The sequence below is a fragment of the Cyphomyrmex costatus genome, unplaced genomic scaffold (genome assembly GCF_001594065.2).
Source record: "Cyphomyrmex costatus isolate MS0001 unplaced genomic scaffold, Ccosl1.0 scaffold115, whole genome shotgun sequence".
In the NCBI taxonomy this organism is placed as follows: Eukaryota; Metazoa; Arthropoda; class Insecta; order Hymenoptera; family Formicidae; genus Cyphomyrmex; species Cyphomyrmex costatus.
This window is the reverse complement of record NW_017275119.1, coordinates 44,466-64,532: the sequence shown is the minus strand read 5'-3', so window position 1 is coordinate 64,532 and position 20,067 is coordinate 44,466. Positions and strand designations below refer to the sequence as shown.

Genomic DNA, 20,067 nt, shown 5'->3' with positions numbered 1-20,067 from the left:
ATGAATCAAAATGAAGAAACGAATAACGACACAAAAGATGGACAACAGCGCGGTAAGAAATATATAGTCCCTAAAAATAATTCTTAGTTTTATTAATACGTTTGTGCATTAAAATTTGATCAACAAAATTAATACATTAAATATTACATCATAAAAAGATTTAAAAAATTTGATGTTGAATAATTTTGTCAATAATCATCGTATCGAGATTTTCAGAAAAACAATTTAAAGCTCTGATCGGTTCTTCAGACTTTTATTTCAAACGACATTATATAAAATTACATAAACAAACAAGAAGGTGAACACATTTCAATATTTTTAACGAAATTAGCGAAAATTTTACGTCGCGATTTAGAAATGTGCACTGATGTGGTTTAAAAGCATTTGAAAGGATAAATCTTGGTATCTAAATTTTGTTTCATTCGTGCTCCGTACTATTTTCTTTCTCTGAATTATTGGACGCTGATTATTTCTCAGAATTATTGTACGTAAAAATGAACATTTTGCTACAACATTGAATAAATCGGTGAAAAAAATCGTACAGAGGTCGACGAAAAAGAAAATTACTTAAAAAGCGATTCTATCTTTCGGAAGCCTTGAAACACATTTGTGCATAATTATCATTTCGCACCGTGAAATTTTACAAATTTCGTATAAAACTTTAAGATTTGATGATTATTTATGATACTATAACTTCATGAAATATCAGCAAGATATTTTTTTAAGTCGGTAGAGATTACAAGATTTAAAACGGTATTTTAAGCATTTCGGTAGAATGATCTTTAACGAAATGAATCTTTTTCGAAGTTTGCCTGTTCTTGCAGGTGACTCTTTAATTTTGTTGAATAGAGTATTATATAAATTATGTGAATTATGATACCGTTTTCATGTGCTTATTTCATAACAACTGCTTATATTAAGATAAGCGAACTGACGCCCCGACAACTTTAATTGGAAATAATAGAGACGTACAAATTGAAATTAGACCACACGTATGCGGAACTTGTGATAAAGGGTTTAAGAAGAAATGTGATTTGCGTATTCATGAGAGAATTCATAATGACGAAAAACCTTATCAATGCGAACTTTGTCGATATAAATCTAGGTGAGAATTTAAGTGAACTACAAGAGTTATAGAGAAATATTTTAGTAATTCACTATCTATGATTAAATTAAATGGTAAATGTAATAAAAATAGTAACGGTCGTTTTGCAGGATCAAAAGTAACCTAACATCGCACATGGTGTCAATGCATGCCGATGATGAACGTTTCAAGTCTAATAAGCATTTGTATGTTAGAGGAATATCATACAAATGCGAAACGTGTAATAAAGAGTTTAAGAATAAAAAGAATTTGCATATTCATGAGAGAATTCATAATGACGAAAAACCTTATGAATGCGATTTTTGTAAACGTAAATTTAGGTGAGTATTTAAGTTTTAACATCAAGATTTAGGGAAATTCTTTGGTAATTCAATATCATTGATTAAATTGACTGTTAAATGTAATAAAAATTGTTACTGTCGGTTTGCAGGATCAAATATACCCTAACATCGCACATTGTGGCAATGCATGCCGATGATGAACGTTTCAAGTCTAATAAGGATCTATATACTGGAGGTGTATCATACAAATGCGGAACATGTAATAAAGAGTTTAAGAACAAAGCGTATTTCCTTAATCATAAGAAAATTCATGAAGACGAAAAACCTTATGAATGCGAATTTTGTAAACATAAATTTAGGTGAGTATTTCAGTGAAGAACAAGATTTAAAGTAATTATTTGGCAATTCAATATCAAAATTAAATTAATTGAAAAAAAAATAAACGTTGCTACGGTCGTTTTGCAGGTTCATAAGTAATCTAAGATCGCACGTGGTGCTAAAGCATAACACTGATGAATGTTTCAAGGCTAATAAGGATCTATATACCGGAGGTGTAACATACCAATGCGGAACATGTAAGAAAATATTTAAGGACAAAACGCATTTTCGTAACCATGAAAGAATTCATAATGGTGAAAAACCTTATCAATGCAAGTTATGTGCAGAATATAAATGTAGGTGAGTATTTAAATGAATAACGGGAACTACGAAAATTCTTCGGTAATTCAATATCAATGATTAAATTACTATAACTGGTAAATGCAATAAAAGTTGTAACCATCGTTTTACAGTTCCAAAAGTAACCTAAAAATACACGTGGCTAAAAAGCATGGCAATGCTGAACGTTCCAAGTATAATAACGATTTATATACTGAAGGTGTATCATACAAATGTGGAACATGTAATAAAAAGTTTAAGAACAAAGCGCATTTGCATATTCATGAGAGAACTCATATAGGCGGAAAACCTTATCATTGTGAGTTTTGTGGAGATATGTTTAGGTGGGTACATTCTTGAATATCAAGATTAAATGGAATTATTTGGTAATTCGTCCTATATACTTACATTATATTGTAACAAATGACATATTGAATGGTAACTTTATAGACACATTCGATCTCTAAAACAGCACAAATTTCTGTTTCATTAATTAACGTTATTGCGAATTTAATGAATGTGCAAAGAATTTCCATGCTAAATGCTACTTGGTTATCATGTGGCCTGGAAGCACAAAAATAAAAGACAACATCCTTACAAGGTATGTCCTTTAATATTATCACAAATGACAAATGAAGGATTAACAAACAGTTGTGTAACAAAGAAACTTTTTTATTTTTCAACGCAATAAAGAAATTACAACAAATGTGACGCCGATCGAAACATTATCAATGTCACAGTAAATTATAATTATGAAACTATTTGTAATCTACAAAATTTTTCGGTAACGCAGTTTTCATATCCTTTACAGTTGCGAGTACATAAATTAGAATAGTCAATTAAAATGGTAAAATGCTAAATGTCCATGAATAGGAAACGGACATAGTCTTATTAGATAAAATTTTAAAAATCTATGAATAATAAGAGAGAACAGAGTTGAAAGACTCATCATAGACATAAAATCGTTAGAAATGTGAGCAAGTTTGCAAACGAAGTGTTACAGAGCAAGTGATTTTGTCGATGTTAGATAACGTATAGGTACTAATAGATAATAAAAATTACGTTATCTGACATCGTCGAAATCACTTTATTTGCTTTGTCGTTTTATACATATAGAGCTTTTTATTATATATAATACTTAATATTACTGTTTTTCAATTATTTCTCACTTATACGTCTTCGCGTTTATGCATCTACACATTAATTAAAAATATATTAATTTTCTGTTTACATTAAAATCTTCGTTATCAGATCCAAACAGTCACAAATCTGTAAATATGTCAATAAAAATAACACTTTCTCGTTTGTAAAACGAAACTTCAAAGAAAATCACGTCAATGAACATTATAGGAAGTCAGAATTTTGTGTCTTCAACGGAAATTATTCATTCATAAAAGAGAATTATGAAAACCATTATAATATTCTTATCCTTTTTTGTTTCTATTTGTTTACGTCATAATAACACAATTAAAAAATAAATATAGGAGGCTCTGTTGAACTAAATCGTAATATATAAACTGCTAATAAGTGCCAGACACTGAATGTATTTGTGTTGTAAAATTCTTTATTGTATTAATACTTAGACGTTTCGATCGTCAATACGATCCCTTTCATACAATTTGTCCTTATATAAAATCTAATGTACATGAGAAGTTGATGTCGTTACATACATTGTAGAGATTTATTTGCAATGTACAACATCTCATGTATAACTTCTCATGTACATTAGATTTTATATAAGGACAAATTGTATTGGAAAGGATCGTGTTCGCGATCGAAACGTTCAAGTTTTAATATAAAAAAAGAATTTTACTACACACATACATCTAGTGTCTGGCTCTCATTGGTATTTTATATATTATATGTAATAATAACATTATGATGTAAAAATGTAATATATTATACAAGTAGTTTAACATTTAGAGTGTTCAGAACTAAAGTGTCGAAGCTTCTGGGAGTGTGTAGAATATCGATAAACTATGAAAGAAGGTCTCATAAAAATATATTCGTCTTTGCTGCGTTTTAGAAAAATCATAAAAATGTAAAAACATTGTTATTCCACTCTTTGTAACATTCTTCTTCTTTAGCGACATTCTCCAAGCTAAGGGAAACCAATGGTATTCCTACAAGTATTTTTCGTAGTTTTCGATTTTTAATCGTTACCAAAGTTTTCACGTCTAAGTTGCATAGACTCTATAGGATGAATTATTTATTTTTTAGAATCGCATATTGCAACTATGTCATAGAAACGAACTGCGATGAATAACGTTATAAAAAGAATCAAATACAATTATAATTACTCTTAGGAAGAATAATACGAAACAACGTTGAAAGAAGTTGAGAATACAAATATAATATTTATACGAGATACCGTCCCATAGGTAGGAGATTTCCAGTGGATATAATTTTTGTACGAAGTACTCTAATTTATGTAGTATAATATAGCATACTTAGGAGCGCATATTATTTCTTAGAAGAATATTTTGTCACCTGTGAGACGAAGTCAAATGGATATTGCTTGATCTGTCATCTCTTTTTAATGTCATATCGAGCATATTTTCTATTAACTTGCAAAGAGAAATGATATTTTATCAACGCTTAATCATCGTAATCAATCTTTTTTCAAAGATTTATTTAAAAAATATCTGCAAACTATGACGTCAAACTGATTTAAAAATAAATCGATTTCGAACCGAATTGTTTATTCAGGATATATTCCGCATATTTTAGAAATTCAATTGTATCCTATTAGGAAAAATTTCATTCGCTAAAATTTTATAATCGTATATGGTTGCACCATTAATGGATGTATGCATGGGTGCACCATTAATTGATTGTATGTCTAAGTTCGATAATATTATATATCCATATATTGAATATTCTTATTATTTGAATATACTATATATATTTTTTGTTATTGCATTGTAGATACAAATTGCAATCATACAAAGAAGATTACAGTAATGCATGCTATAATTATATTTTGTAAGGAAAAAGTACGAAGAATATTAAATTGACGTATATTATACATAGAAAACAATCTCATAATATTAAAAAATATAAATTATTATGGAAATGATTTATAATAATTTTATTATTTTAAACGATAATTATGTTTATTTGTCATTCTAGGATCATTTTGCGCCTATAGGGATTGACGTGTATTTTTGATAAAATGTTTAAGTTACGAAACATTCCAACTCTCGCTGCTTATTTCTATAAATATCTTTAATGTATTGTATTTTATACTTTCATTATGTTCTCGCTTTATTAAATGTAATACACCCTCGAAAATTAAAGGCTGTTTGACTTTCTTGAAACTGAAGCTATACATTGTACTAAAAGACGTTGTCACGCTTTTACAACTACAGTGACACTGACGTTTCAGTGTTAGGACGTGAGCATTTAAAAGCTGTACTTTTATGTGTGTCATGTATACAAATTTCATGAAAATTTTGTGATTTTCTTTGTAGGGCTCGAACTAATTTCGGTATGTTAATTAGAAACGAGATTGCAATGATGAAACGTGAAACTAGGTTTACTAAAAATTCTATTACAATTTTTAAAGTTTTGACTAATTGTTAAGAAAAGAATAGATACAATCATGGGAAGGATTCAATTTTCATGAACATTTGTTAGTCCATTTTATGAATTATTAGATAACAATGAGTTACGTTAGGCTGAGTATATCTGTATTCGTCTCTTCTCAGTGCGCTTCCGGCAATTTACATGTGCAGATAACAATTTTGAATTTTTCATCAATGGGGGAAATTGAATGTGATGGTATCGTAACCGAATTCACGAAGGGATTAAATATTGAGTGATATTATCTCGACTGTACTCTCTTAAAAATATGTAAAGTACTCGCACGTATACCGCTCTAAGTATTATTTGTGCTCTTCTTCGATATTTTGATAGATCTTAAATCTAGATAGTTTCCAAAAGGGTAACGTAAATGTGTTACAAGACGATATCATGTAATTAATGTTGATAAATTACACGTAACAGGTTATTCAAAATCATTAAACTATCTTTGAAATCACGTGATTAAAAAACTATTTGGTATTACAAATAATTAACATGCATCATGTAACTGCATGTGTGAATAGAACTTCAGAAAGCAGAATTATATAATTAAAAGAAAAGCAACTTATTGACGTATAGTTTTTCAAATAATGTAGCTGAATTAAACAATTTTTATGTAACATTGTAACGTAATTTTTTTGAAATGGTTATCAAAGTCTTTACTCTCCTATGTAGGAGTAAAAAGGTGAAACGATGTTTTCAGCGATTGAGCGTAAAGACGAAGCGTACAATAAAATATAAATATTTGAATATTGGAATAGAAGAACATATAATACTAGGAATGGAAAAAGAAGATTTTTAATAAAGTATAAATATGTATGTACTGATCTTAGGTTTTATATTTATTAATTAACAATTTGGAACTGAATTGGAAAATATGTTTTAGCATTGTTTTTTAATGTCTGTATTACGATAATATACTTCCAAGATAATGTCCAATAATGATTGTATTTGTGGCAATTTTTTAAAATTTTGTATCTATTAGAAGATATTATACATTTGTAACGAATAAAATAATACAATTCTCTGCTTTCGAATTTTATTTGGCGTGTAATAAATAACTGAATAAATTTTGTAAATTTCATGAAATTTTTAACTGGTACAAGTATTAATTCTTTAATAAAAATAATAATTTAAGGGTTACCTGTATAGCTTGTCGCATTAATCTTTCGACATAATAATGTGTGTAAAGTTTAACTTTAATAATATTTACCACAATAATTTTACACATATCATTATGATTGCAAATCGCTATATAATTACACACATCATACTAATTTGGAACAAATGCTTCTCTCGAAAAATTGCCAAAGCAATGTAAATAAAATGATTTAATATTAACTGTGTTTAGTAGAATAATTAGAATTGAATCCGTGTAACAGGCCACGTATGACTAGCACGTATGTCCTTATGTTTCTTTGGATTTGAATTTTATGAAATGATGTTAAAGAATATGTCAGTTGCAAAGCTGTTTCTTGTGTAAAACGTAACGGCTGCAATATGACCACTATTCAAAAATCTTGATAAAAGTAATGCGACATTGATATAATATCTCTTTTTCGACAAAGTACGGATGAAAATTATAAACTGCGTTCAGCAGACTCATTCTTTGAAAGAGCACTAAATACTATTGTTGTGTACTTTTAATTCTAATAATCTGATTGAATCATCTAAAAGTATACACCAATATTAGCTCTCACTTAACTGTTGAGTTTGCTGAACAGACTTTGCTGGTACTCTAGCCAACAAATATGTATATATGTACTTATGTATCCATAGCTCAAATGATTTATCACCGACTACACATCGCTGAATTATATACGTATTAAGCAGCGGATACCTTATCACCGGTTATATTTTTTATTCCCCTTCTGTTCCCTTATAATTTTTCAGATATCAAGTAACAGAAATTACTAAAATGCTATTTACAGAAATTGAAATACGTGTCCGTATTAACCTAGCAGCAGCGATATTTTTACTTGCGTGCGTGCGTGCGTGCGTGCGTGCGTGTGTGTGTGTGTGTGTGTGTGTGTGTGCGTGCGTGCGTGCGTGCGTTCGCGCGCGCGCGAGCGTTCATGCAGGTTTGTTTACTGACATTTCTTACGAAAATTGGCAATTCTGCTGTAAAGTCTCTAATACTGCTTATATCAACGTGTTTTTTTTAGAAAATTAATACGTCAACGTTTAATTTTTATTTTTTGATAGAGCGAACCATGAAGCTTGTGTAATATAATTTCAATTTCTGTATATTTTGTAACTTAAGTTAATACCACGGTTAGACTATTTTCTTTAAGGAAAAACAGAAAATACAGGTTATTTAACTTTCCTAAAGAACATCTCTCCGCAGATTATTCGACTTCTTAAATTATGCAAAATGTCCTGTCGGTTCTCGAAAAATATATATATATATATATATATATATACATCTAAGTTTTAATTATTAAATAAGAGTTATTAAGTCATCAAATAATAAAAGTTATTAAATCATAAAAAAAAATTATTAAATCATAAAAGTTATTAAATAAATCTAACAACCATCCAACGTCAGAGAGGTAACTTTATAATTTTAAATACTTGTAACTAAAACTAAGTATTTATAACTAATTATACTTGACGCAGCTTTCAATTAATGACGAAAAACCTTATGAATGCGATTTTTGTGAACGTAAATTTAGGTGAGTATTTAAGTTTTAACATCAAGATTTAGGGAAATTCTTTGGTAATTCTATATCAGTGATTAAATTAACTGTTAAATGTAATAAAAATTGTTACTGTCGGTTTGCAGGATCAAAGGTATCCTAATATCGCACATTGTGGCAATGCATGCCGATGATGAACGTTTCAAGTCTAATAAGGATCTATATACTGGAGGTGTATCATACAAATGCGGAACGTGTAATAAACAGTTTAAGAACAAAACGGCTTTTAATAGGCATGAAAGAACTCATACAGGAGAAAAACCTTATGAATGCGATTTTTGTGAACGTAAATTTAGGTGAGTATTTAAGTTTTAACATCAAGATTTAGGGAAATTTTTTGGTAATTCTATATCATTGATTAAATTAACTGTTAAATGTAATAAAAATTGTTACTGTCGGTTTGCAGGATCAAAGATACCCTAACATCGCACATTGTGGCAATGCATGCCGATGATGAACGTTTCAAGTCTAATAAGGATCTATATACTGGAGGTGTATCATACAAATGCGGAACGTGTAATAAACAGTTTAAGAACAAAACGGCTTTTAATAGGCATGAAAGAACTCATACAGGAGAAAAACCTTATCAATGCGAACTTTGTGAAAATGAATTTAGGTGAGCATTTCAGTGAACTACAAGAGTTATAGAGAAATACTTTGGTAATCCACTATCTAAGATTAAATTAAATGGTAAATATAATAAAAATAGTAACGGTCGTTTTGCAGGACCAAAGATAACCTATCAACGCACATGGTGGCACTGCATGCCAATGATGAACGTTTCAAGTCTAATAAGCATCTGTATGTTAGAGGTAAATCATACAAATGCGAAACGTGTAATAAAGAGTTTAAGAACAAAGCGCATTTAATTAATCATAAGAAAATTCATGAAGACGAAAAACCTTATGAATGCGAATTTTGTAAACATAAATTTAGGTGAGTATATTTCAGTGAAGAACAAGATTTAAAGTAATTATTTGGCAATTTAATATCAAAATTAAATTAATTGAAAAAAAAATAAACGTTGCTACGGTCGTTTTGCAGGTTCATAGGTAATCTAAGATCGCACGTGGTGCTAAAGCATAACACTGATGAACGTTTCAAGGCTAATAAGGATCTATATACCGGAGGTGTAACATACCAATGCGGAACATGTAAGAAAATGTTTAAGGACAAAACGCATTTCCTTAATCATAAGAAAATTCATGAAGACGAAAGACCTTATCCATGCGAATTTTGTAAACATAAATTTAGGTGAGTATTTCAGTGAACTACAAGGGTTATAGAGAAATACTTTGGTAATCCACTATCTAAGATTAAATTAAATGGTAAATGTAATAAAAATAGTAACGGTCGTTTTGCAGGACCAAAGATAACCTATCAACGCACATGGTGGCACTGCATGCCAATGATGAACGTTTCAAGTCTAATAAGCATCTGTATGTTAGAGGTAAATCATACAAATGCGAAACGTGTAATAAAGAGTTTAAGAACAAAGCGCATTTCCTTAATCATAAGAAAATTCATGAAGACGAAAAACCTTATGAATGCGAATTTTGTAAACATAAATTTAGGTGAGTATATTTCAGTGAAGAACAAGATTTAAAGTAATTATTTGGCAATTCAATATCAAAATTAAATTAATTGAAAAAAAAATAAACGTTGCTACGGTCGTTTTGCAGGTTCATAGGTAATCTAAGATCGCACGTGGTGCTAAAGCATAACACTGATGAACGTTTCAAGGCTAATAGGGATCTATATACTGGAGGTGTATCCTACAAATGCGGAACGTGTAATAAAGAGTTTAAGTGCAAATGGAAATTCCAAAGACATGAGAGAACTCATAAAGGCGAAAAACCTTATCAATGCAAGTTTTGTAAATATAAATGTGGGTGAGTATTTAACCGACTTTAAGAGTTAGGAAAATAATTTGGTAAATCACACATACACACACACACGCAACACAACATCAAAGAATAAGTTAACTGGTAAAAATAATAATTATCGCAATGGTCGCATTGCAGTGACAAATGGAACCTAAAAAAACACGTGACTAGAAAGCATGGCAATGTTGAACGTTCCAAGTGTAATAACGATTTATATACTGGAGGTGTATCATACAAATGCGGAACGTGTAATAACGAATTTAAGAGCAAAGCGCATTTGCATATTCATGAGAGAACTCATATAGGCGAAAAACCTTATCATTGTGAGTTTTGTGGAGATATGTTTAGGTGGGTACATTCTTGAATATCAAGATTAAATGGAATTATTTGGTAATTCATCCTATATGTATACTTACATTATATTGTAACAAATGACATATTGAATGGTAACTTTATAGACACATTCGATCTCTAAAACAGCACAAATTTCTGTTTCATTAAAATAATTAACGTTGTTACGAATCTATATAATGAATGTGAAAAGAATTCCCATACCAAATGGTACTTGGTTATCATGTGGACTAGAAGCACAAAAATATGTGCTTCAATGACAACATCCTTGCAAGGTATAACCTTTAATATTATCACAAACGACAAATGAAGAGTTAACAGCCAGTTGTGTAACAAAGAAACTTATTTATCAACACAATAAAGAAATTACAACAAATGTGACGCCGATCGAATCATTATCAATATCACAGTAAATTATTATAATTATGAAACTATTTGAAATCTACAAAATTGTTCGGTAACGAAGTCCTCATATCCTTTACAGTTGCGAGTACATAAATTAGAATAGTCAATTAAAATGGTAAAATGTTAAATGTCCATGAATAGGAAACGGACATAGTCTTATCAGATAAAATTTTAAAAATCTATGAACAATAAGGGAGAACAGAGTTGAAAGACTCATCATAGACATAAAATCGTTAAATTTAGAAATGTGAGCAAGTTTGCAAACGAAGTGTTACAGAGTAAGTGATTTTGTCGATGTTAGATAACGTGTAGGTACTAATAGATAATAAATTACGTTATCTGACATCGTCGAAATCACTTTATTTGTCTTTGTCGTTTTATACATATAGAGAGCTTTCTATTATATACTTAATATTATTGTTTTTCAATTCTTTTTTATTTAAACGTCTTCGTGTTTATGCAACTACACATTAATTAAAAATATGTTAATTTCTTGTTTGCATTAAAATCTTTATTATCAGACAAAACAGTGACAAATCTGTAAGTATGTCGATAAAAATAACACTTTCTCGTTTGTGAAGGAAAAATCACGTCAATGAACGTTAAAGGAAATCAGAATTTTTGTCTTCAACCGAAATTATTCATTAATTAAAAAAATTATGAAATCAATTATAATATACTTATCCATTTTTATTTGTATTTTTTTATGTCATAATAACACATTTAAACAATAAATATAGGAGGCTCTGTTGAATTAAATCATAATATATAAATAAAATATTAAAATAAATGGTCGTTGCGAGCTAACACAGATTGAAAGTGTGTAATAAAATTTATTTAGTTACATAAAATTGCTTACGTTTTGACCTTAGTCCAGGTCCTTTTCAATGCATAAATTACACTAATATTAAAAAAATTCTTTGATGGAGTAAACGGTGTCAAAATTTGACTAAATGAAATCGTTAGAATAATGAAATTTTCATAAACATTTTTGTTAATCTATTTTATGTATTGTTGGATAGCAATAAATTGCGTTAGGCTGAGTATATGTGTATTCGTTTCTTCCGAGTAATTCTGCGCCATTTACATTCGCGCGCGCGCCCACACACACACACACACACACACACACACACACAGTCGACAGTTTTCTATCAATGGGAAAAAATGAATGCGAGCGTACCGTACTGAATCTACAAATAATGAATGATAACGTAATGAATGATTACATTATGAATTAAAAATAATGAATATTAACATCGCGACTGTATGATCTTAAATATAGGTACAATTCTCGCGCGTATATCACTGTAATCATTATTTGTTCTTTTCTTCGATATTTAATTATAGATATACTTACCAAAAAAGGAACACGACAGAGTTACATGACGTCATCATGTAATTAATGTTAATAAATTAACGGGTTGTTCAAAATCATTATGCTATCTTTGAAGTCAGGTGATTAAAAAATTATGTGCTATTACAAATAATTACCATGCATCGTGTAACAATGTATATGTGGATAGAACTTCAGAAAGCATAATTGTATAATTAAAAGAAAAGGAACTTATATTGACGTATGGTTTCTCAAATTATATAGCTGAATTAAACAATTTTTATGTAACCATATGTAACATGACTTTTTTTTAGAATGCATGGTTATCCAAATCTTTGGATAACTACTCCTACATGAAAAATACGTGAAACCATGTTTTCAGCAATTGAGCTTGAAGACAAAGCTTACAAAAAATTTATTTAATCGTATTAAATATTGGAATATTGGAATAGAAAAGTATATATAATATTAGGAATGGAATAAGAAGATTTTAAATAAAGTATAAATATGTATGATCTTAGATTTTATATTTTATTTTTACGTTTTTATAAATTACTTATAAATATGTCAATTTTTTGTTCATGGTAAGGCCTTTGTTACCAAATAAAATCAAAACAATCACAATTCTGTAAATATAGAAAACAGTAGATACTATCGTTTCGTTTCTAGAGTTTTAAGATAAAATCAGGATTTTTTAGGTACCTATATGAGAACATATAATATATTGTCGAAATATTAGTTTCAAATTTATTAATTGTCAATAATGTCATCGTTCTTCAATTATCACCGATAAAACTAGCGTTTTTCGCTGTAGGTTAAATGGATAAAGAAATCTGTAATTTCATACTTTTTCCAGCTTTGGACACAAAAAATACATGCACGTACATACATACATACCAGAGGTAGGTACATTAACTTAAATATTTAAATCGTGTAGAAGGAATTTTTATTCTGCGAAACTCTTATGAAGAAATTAAACAGGAACGAAAACGTCAAAAACGCTAGTTGTATCGATAATACAGGCGGGTCCAGCATCACAATTATGTCACGAAATTTAGAGATGAACATTATTATATTTTTAAAATTTCGATGACCAATTTCAATATAATTATCGAATATCATACTTACCGACAAACACAAAGCAGTGTAAGAATGCATTAGTTCTGCGATTCTTCGCCGGTGGCGTTAATAGCAGAAGACATTTTGCAGACTGCGTCTGCGCAAAATGCGTTTGCTCTTGATTCAGCTGTTGTCTGGTCTGCAGCACTGTCCGCACTTGTATACGCGTGCGGATATCTAACGACATTGGAAGCTAGACGCGATCGTGTCCCTAATCAAGGCTTTGACCGAAGGCGTCGTTGACAAAACCACTGATAACAGCCGATGCACCATGACAGGATTCACGGAGAGCGCCTTGGTGAAACGATTGATGGACCTGAACCCATCGCAACAGAGCATCCAAACGCTCTCACTCTGGCTGATACATCACAGAAAACACCACCCAACCATCGTGAAGATTTGGTACAAGGAAATGTGCAAAGGTACGAGCGACTTACGGGAATGTTCTCAATTGTTCTATATATCCGTCAGATCGAAACGTTATCCTGAGCTTGACGATGCGGTAGAACATGCCGCGACGCACATTATCTCAGGCGAGCGTCATTTCTAAAAATTTTTTAATTACAAATCAATTTAAATCAATTAGTTAAGTATGATAGCGATACGATATACAGAATTCACGAGCCGTGAATTGTTGCAATTCTAACCATTAATACTTAAGTAAGTACTGAAATTCAATGAGCAACATGTTTTATAATTCTTCCCTTATTTTAAAGGAATAATTTATAATGTTTTGCAACATTTACCAAAATAAATATCTGTTCAACCATTGAAACCAGCTTTTCATAAACCACAGTTATATTGTTTGGACAGATATTGTCTATCAATACAGGTTAACTTAATCTTGGTTTAATTTACTCCTTTATTTTTTTCTAATTCTTAGAACTAGCAGGAGATAAAGAATATATTAAATTGAAATTTAAGTTAATTTGCATAATAGAAATGGACACAAGATATAAAAGATGAATGTATTAAAAAAAGAAATACCATTTACTTGTCCAATTTCCATATGTAAATATGAAATAGCATTTTTTAAATATATTTAATGCTGCCATCTTTCGATCAAGTAAAAATTACAACAAGACATATGCTTAATTGATTATTACAGAAGTACATAATAATTTGGTAGTGATAATATTTGAATGTATTATGAGACAAATAAGCAAATAGTTAGAATACTTTAAAGCATTCAGTTAAATAGTTAAAATGAATTAATATATTATAGTAATAGAAATATTTATATAATCTTTATATATAATTATCATTTGGACTATTATAATTTTTCTATTTAATCTTTTATACAAAAGTTATTGGCACAAATTTAAATATTTCATATACATTTTTACAGTGAAAGGCAATCGCAAGTTGACATTTATGTATTTGGCAAATGATGTCATCCAAAATAGTAAAAAAAAAGGACCAGAGTTTGGGAAGGAATTCGAGACGGTCTTGCCCAAAGCCTTCGAGCATATGAAGGGTTTTGATGAGAAAACAAGGGAGCGGTTAAATAGGTTACTACAGATTTGGGAAGAGAGAGGAGTTTATGACAAGGCACAGATAACTGAATTTAAAACAGCTTTTGCAGAATCCGAGAAGGATTCTGCACCACCGCCCAAAAAGAAAGCAAAAATTGAAGTAGAAAAAATAAAAGTACGTATCCTTAAATCATATCTAGAGCTCCTAATATATAATTAAATACTTCAGTTTGAAAATAATGTAAGTATATATTGAAGATGAAGTAATATGAAAGCAACAAAATTTATGTGAAAAAAAATTGTGTAACAATATATTTAACGTTTATATATCAAATTTTTTTATTTTTGATTTGTTTTCAAACTAAATTAAGTGTGATAAACAAAATGTATGAAGTCTACATATGTTTGTTATACTTTACAGAAAGAGAAGGATAGGAAAAAGTCAGAGACCGAAATAGAAGTAGACGGAACCAAAGAACTTCATGTAACATTGAGTCCAAGGACTCCCGGCGGCGATCCACCAGAAACTGAGGAACTCATCAAGGCCTTAATGGTTAATATCAATTATACAAACAACAATCATGATAAGGAATTTGTATTGTTAGCAATAAAATATTTTGTTCATGTGAAAATACATGTTGAATCCATGAGGCATATCAGCAGACGCTTTGACAATTCTGACATCCACCCTATCGTTTTATATGCTTTGTTTAAATGTGTTGCCATTTTCTTTCGTTACTCAAATAGAATACGTTTGCATTCTTGTTTGTTTCTCGAAAGCTTCACTTTTGAAGTATATCGAGCGGATGCTGATTATTTAGTAATTAATCAATGCTTTGCTGCAGTACAAGTAATATTACTTTTTCTCTTTCTCTGTTGCTCTTATAACTTTTTAATTGGCCAATTTTTGGTCAATTCAATTAAACTATTTTTTTTTATTAATTACATTGTAGCAATATGCTATGTATTTCAGAGTACTTTCTTTAAGAAACACAAAGTCTATTCTTCTTCGAGGAATTTTCTGAACTTATGTAGATATATATGCTGATACAACAAGTAGAATAAAACAAATATTTGTTTCATATCAATTTATTGTTTTTTTATGTATATTGGTTCAAAAAATTCTTCGGAAAAATTATATTTTGTGTATAGAATATTGTAATACAGTAAATTATTTTATCTTTATTTATATTGGCGAATAACAAGAATGTAATAACTTGTGTTACACTGTATTATTTGTATCTCTTGCTGGGAAATATATTTGTTCTTTGTATGGCAAAGCGTATTATACTAAATGTAGCGATAGAGTTCTACGAAATACACAGACAAGTTATTAGAAGAGTCATTGTAGATTAACGGAGCTTTCTGTGCTTTTCAGGATTTGGAAAACACTGCGTCCTCGGATGCTGGTGTTAGGGAGCGTATCGCGTCCTTACCACCAGAAGTCTCGGAAGTTTCGCTGCTCGCAAATCTCGCTGATCGAACGGCTGCGGATCAATTGAGCGCAGCGGTCAATGAAGCCGCGACTCTTCTCGCTGATTACAATGGTCGATTACAGGCCGAGATGGAAGACAGGAGAAGACTATTGTCAATGCTACGAGATTACACTCTGGCACAAAAGCAATTACTTCAACAAGCTCAAAGCACTTTAGAAGTACGATCACTTTTTTTTTATTATCTGAATATTTGTATCTATATAACACAAATTTACAACTATAATATAAAGTCTCTCTACTTGGCCATAATATAAAATACCCCCACAAAATGATGACTAGATTTTCTATATCTAGTGGAAAATAAATTAAAATGTTTTATTGAAAAATATTTACTTTTATAATAATTTTAATATTTTTTTAATTTTTATTTAGCTTTTACTATCGCCTTTTTCAAAAGATTTAATAAATTGAGGGTCCTTTATATTTATAACAAGTCTGTCTAATTAGCTCTGTAGCTAAAATGCGAAGCCATCGACGCCAAAAAAATCGATATAATTTTGGGGACTGTAAAGTATTGATATGTCTGAGCGACACTTATCAACACAGTTACCGAAATCTCATATTCAATTCTTTGTGTCGATGGCTTTGAATTTTAATTCCGTATCTAAAACTGGGCAGGCCTGACTTATAGCCAAAGTTGGTAGTAAACATACTATACAAAACTATTGTTTTTTTTTTTTTATGTACAGGATTATAAAGAGAAACTTAAAAAGGTGTGTGCAGTACGGTCGGAAGTGAAATCTCACATTTCAAATCTTCCTGATTTAACGCAACTGCCCGACGTGACTGGCGGCCTGGCACCTCTTCCTTCCGCTGGTGATCTGTTTTCCATGCACTAGTGATAGCTCGGAAGCGCACTTGGGCAAGTGGCGTTTATTATAGTTTATCACTACGATTTGTGCGGATGTAGATGAAAATTCGTCAAGAGATCCATTGTACATTAGATTTGTACGACAAGATACGAAAAATTAAAATCTACGATTACAATCTTAACTTTGTACGATGGAACATTTGATAAATTCTACACTCACATACATACACACAGGGTATCCAGAATTCGCAAATATGGATTGCACAATGTGATAGTATGTGCCAGAAAAAGTAATTTTCCTTTAGTAAAATTCAAACAGTACTTTTTAAATGAGAGCAATTTTAAGCTAACGAATGTGTGCTTCATGTTATGCAAAATCATTGTTCCAACGTTTTAAAAATTTTCAATGATTACAATGAACAATGATCTTGTATCAAATTATTCACGAGTTGTCTAATCTATTTTACTTTCAATCGTTTTTTCGACGATATCGATTAGAAAATATTCTCTTTTTAAGTAAGTTATATTCAAAATAATGATAATTCAAAACAGTGATCTTTTTTTTTAAGGGGATGCTAAAGTGAATCTGTTTTACTAATTTTTTCGAACAGGTATTTTTCTAGCTGCCTTTACAGATTTAAAAATCCTTTTCTATATATAATTTATGTATAAATACATACTATAAAACTACTATATAGTTAAAAAAAAACGGGAAAATTACAGTTTTATTTTTAACATCAATTCGTAACAATACTTGCTTTATATACGAATTTTGAACCTATTCTACAATATGCTTTTTGTTATCCATTTTGTGTTATTTATTATTTTTCACATCTTGTCTTTTTGCTTCTTATTCCGTTTTTCTGTCGCCCGAAACAAAAGTTAACGAACTTTGGAACAAATAAGAAACACGTAGCAAGAAATACAATTATCGATAAAATGGCCTCGAAGAGGGGAACAGCAAAAAACAGGAAATAATAAGAGCACATAATAGAATAGGCTATATTTCGTACATATAAAATAATCTTGGTTTGGATTAGAGAGATCATATGAACAAACATTGTTGAGTAATTAGAATTAGGTTTAAATACTTAATATGAAAGATTAATTATAAATAATTTTAAAATTAATTATAAATAATTTTATAATTAATTATAAAATTTGTACGTATGTGTGCATAGGACATTGATGTGGTAGTATATAAAGATATCGATGTGTCGCATTTTATTGGTAACGGTGATTTCATCGGGGTTCGCGAGCTTCACTGACTAAGTTTCCACCAAAGGTTTGAGTGCGGAAATTAATTAATTACAATCGAGTATTCCTCTCTTATAGTTAAATGAGAAGAGAATACTCGACCACAGGGTTAGTCAGTACTTGTACTCTGACTCAGTTCTAATCCTCTGTGGAAACTTACAATTAGTCACGTTAGGATTTCGTTAAGCAGGGTAAACATGTTTTGAACAGTTTAAAATATGCTTAATCGATGGTTTCAATATGTTTTAAATATGGTTTAAAACGTATTTGAAGCATTAAAATGCTTAAAAAGAAAAATGATTTTATTCTTTTAAAAGAAACATTAGTCTTTGCCTGTCTGATTTTGATATCATGTATAGTTTTTAGAAAATCTTTATCAAAGTAGTAAAATAATAACGTACACGCTTAGGCTTACCCTGATCCATGCGTAACGTGGAGCCCGCATTCATTAGCTTAAAATTGCTCTTATAAAAAAATACTGTTTGAGCGCAATTTTACCAAAAGAAAAAATTATTTCTTCTGGCACGTACAATTACATTGTGCAATCCATGTGCGCAAATTCAGGGATACCCGCATATACAGTGGGTTGCCAAAATATTAGGGACAGTGCGATTTTTCTATTAATTTTGATTTTGCAAGTGCCTCTTAATGAAATTCTGTGAAATATTTTTATTTTTAATGTCTGTTCTGGTTATTCTATCTTATTTGTAAGTTCTATGTAAAGCCTGGCAATATTGACATAAAAATAATAGAAAAATTGCACTGTCCCTAATATTTTGGCAACTCACTGTATATATGTATATATATATATATATATATGTGTATGTGTGTATGTATGTATACATATATATGTGTATATGTATAACGAGAATCCCCCGTATATATTGCGTAAAATATGAAATGAGCAAATACCGATAGTCGAAGGCTGTTGAGGCTGTTAATATTGAAAATAACTGTCTTTTTTTTATGAGGAAATGAGAATTTTTTATTTATACATGTACATATATAGATAAAAAAATTCTTACGAGTACGTGGTACTATTTTTATTGCGAGTACGAACAAATACAAGGATAACAAGAACGTAAAAAAAAATCTATTGTATATTATAATTCTCGGTTTTACACTTTAAATGACGAGAATTGCCTAACTTCTTTTTGAATCTTTTTTGCGAAATGACATACAGCATCTAAGTAGGCTAACATAAATTCATTTTTATGAAATAAATTGTTACAGAAGAGGAGATATATATACAAAATAACAATGTTCCTGCAACATAATGCAACGCATATATATATATATATATATATGTCCAAAAAACTTGAAATATTCCATAAGATATGTACGATTTATTTTGTATCCTATTAGCGATCTCTTTACTTCGAACTACATAAGATCTGCATGTAATTGGCGTCCATATAATTAAATTTGGTATGTGCTTGTTATGAAAAGCGTAAAACGCTTTTGAGAATGAAATCTACTTTGCAATCCCCTTTTGTAAACTCAGTTTATAACCCATTGGCAAAATTATCGCGAAATTTTGTAAATTGAAAGACTAGTTGAAGTTTTCCAAATTCATGACAAGGTGTGTATACATATATACACATTTT

At 29.9% G+C, this 20,067-nt stretch overlaps 2 protein-coding genes across 2 annotated transcripts; both read left to right on the top strand.

Annotated features, from left to right (window-relative positions):
- Nucleotides 1-10,577, top strand: LOC108777459 (zinc finger protein 665). The gene is made up of 12 exons (XM_018544371.1): nt 1-52; nt 922-1,105; nt 1,216-1,425; nt 1,536-1,745; nt 1,852-2,064; nt 8,414-8,623; nt 8,734-8,943; nt 9,054-9,263; nt 9,372-9,581; nt 9,692-9,901; nt 10,010-10,219; nt 10,352-10,577. Exons 1-12 carry the CDS (start codon nt 1-3, stop codon nt 10,575-10,577), a joined length of 2,355 nt encoding a protein of 784 aa, XP_018399873.1.
- A 2,987-nt stretch (nt 10,578-13,564) lies between these two features.
- Nucleotides 13,565-17,231, top strand: LOC108777500 (regulation of nuclear pre-mRNA domain-containing protein 1B). The gene is made up of 5 exons (XM_018544415.1): nt 13,565-13,843; nt 14,770-15,071; nt 15,318-15,449; nt 16,275-16,550; nt 17,082-17,231. The coding sequence occupies exons 1-5, from the start codon at nt 13,693-13,695 to the stop codon at nt 17,229-17,231; spliced, it is 1,011 nt and encodes a 336-aa protein (XP_018399917.1). The 5' UTR covers nt 13,565-13,692.
- The last annotated feature ends 2,836 nt before the right edge of the window (nt 17,232-20,067 follow it).

Coding starts and splice junctions, on each gene's coding strand:
- LOC108777459 (XM_018544371.1), top strand. CDS start 1: ATGAATCAAAATGAAGAAACGAATAACGACACAAAAGATGGACAACAG. Junction 9,264..9,371: donor TTTTGTAAACATAAATTTAG/GTGAGTATATTT, acceptor GTCGTTTTGCAG/GTTCATAGGTAATCTAAGAT. Junction 9,582..9,691: donor TTTTGTAAACATAAATTTAG/GTGAGTATTTCA, acceptor GTCGTTTTGCAG/GACCAAAGATAACCTATCAA.
- LOC108777500 (XM_018544415.1), top strand. CDS start 13,693: ATGACAGGATTCACGGAGAGCGCCTTGGTGAAACGATTGATGGACCTG. Junction 15,072..15,317: donor TTGAAGTAGAAAAAATAAAA/GTACGTATCCTT, acceptor TATACTTTACAG/AAAGAGAAGGATAGGAAAAA. Junction 15,450..16,274: donor AACTCATCAAGGCCTTAATG/GTTAATATCAAT, acceptor TGTGCTTTTCAG/GATTTGGAAAACACTGCGTC.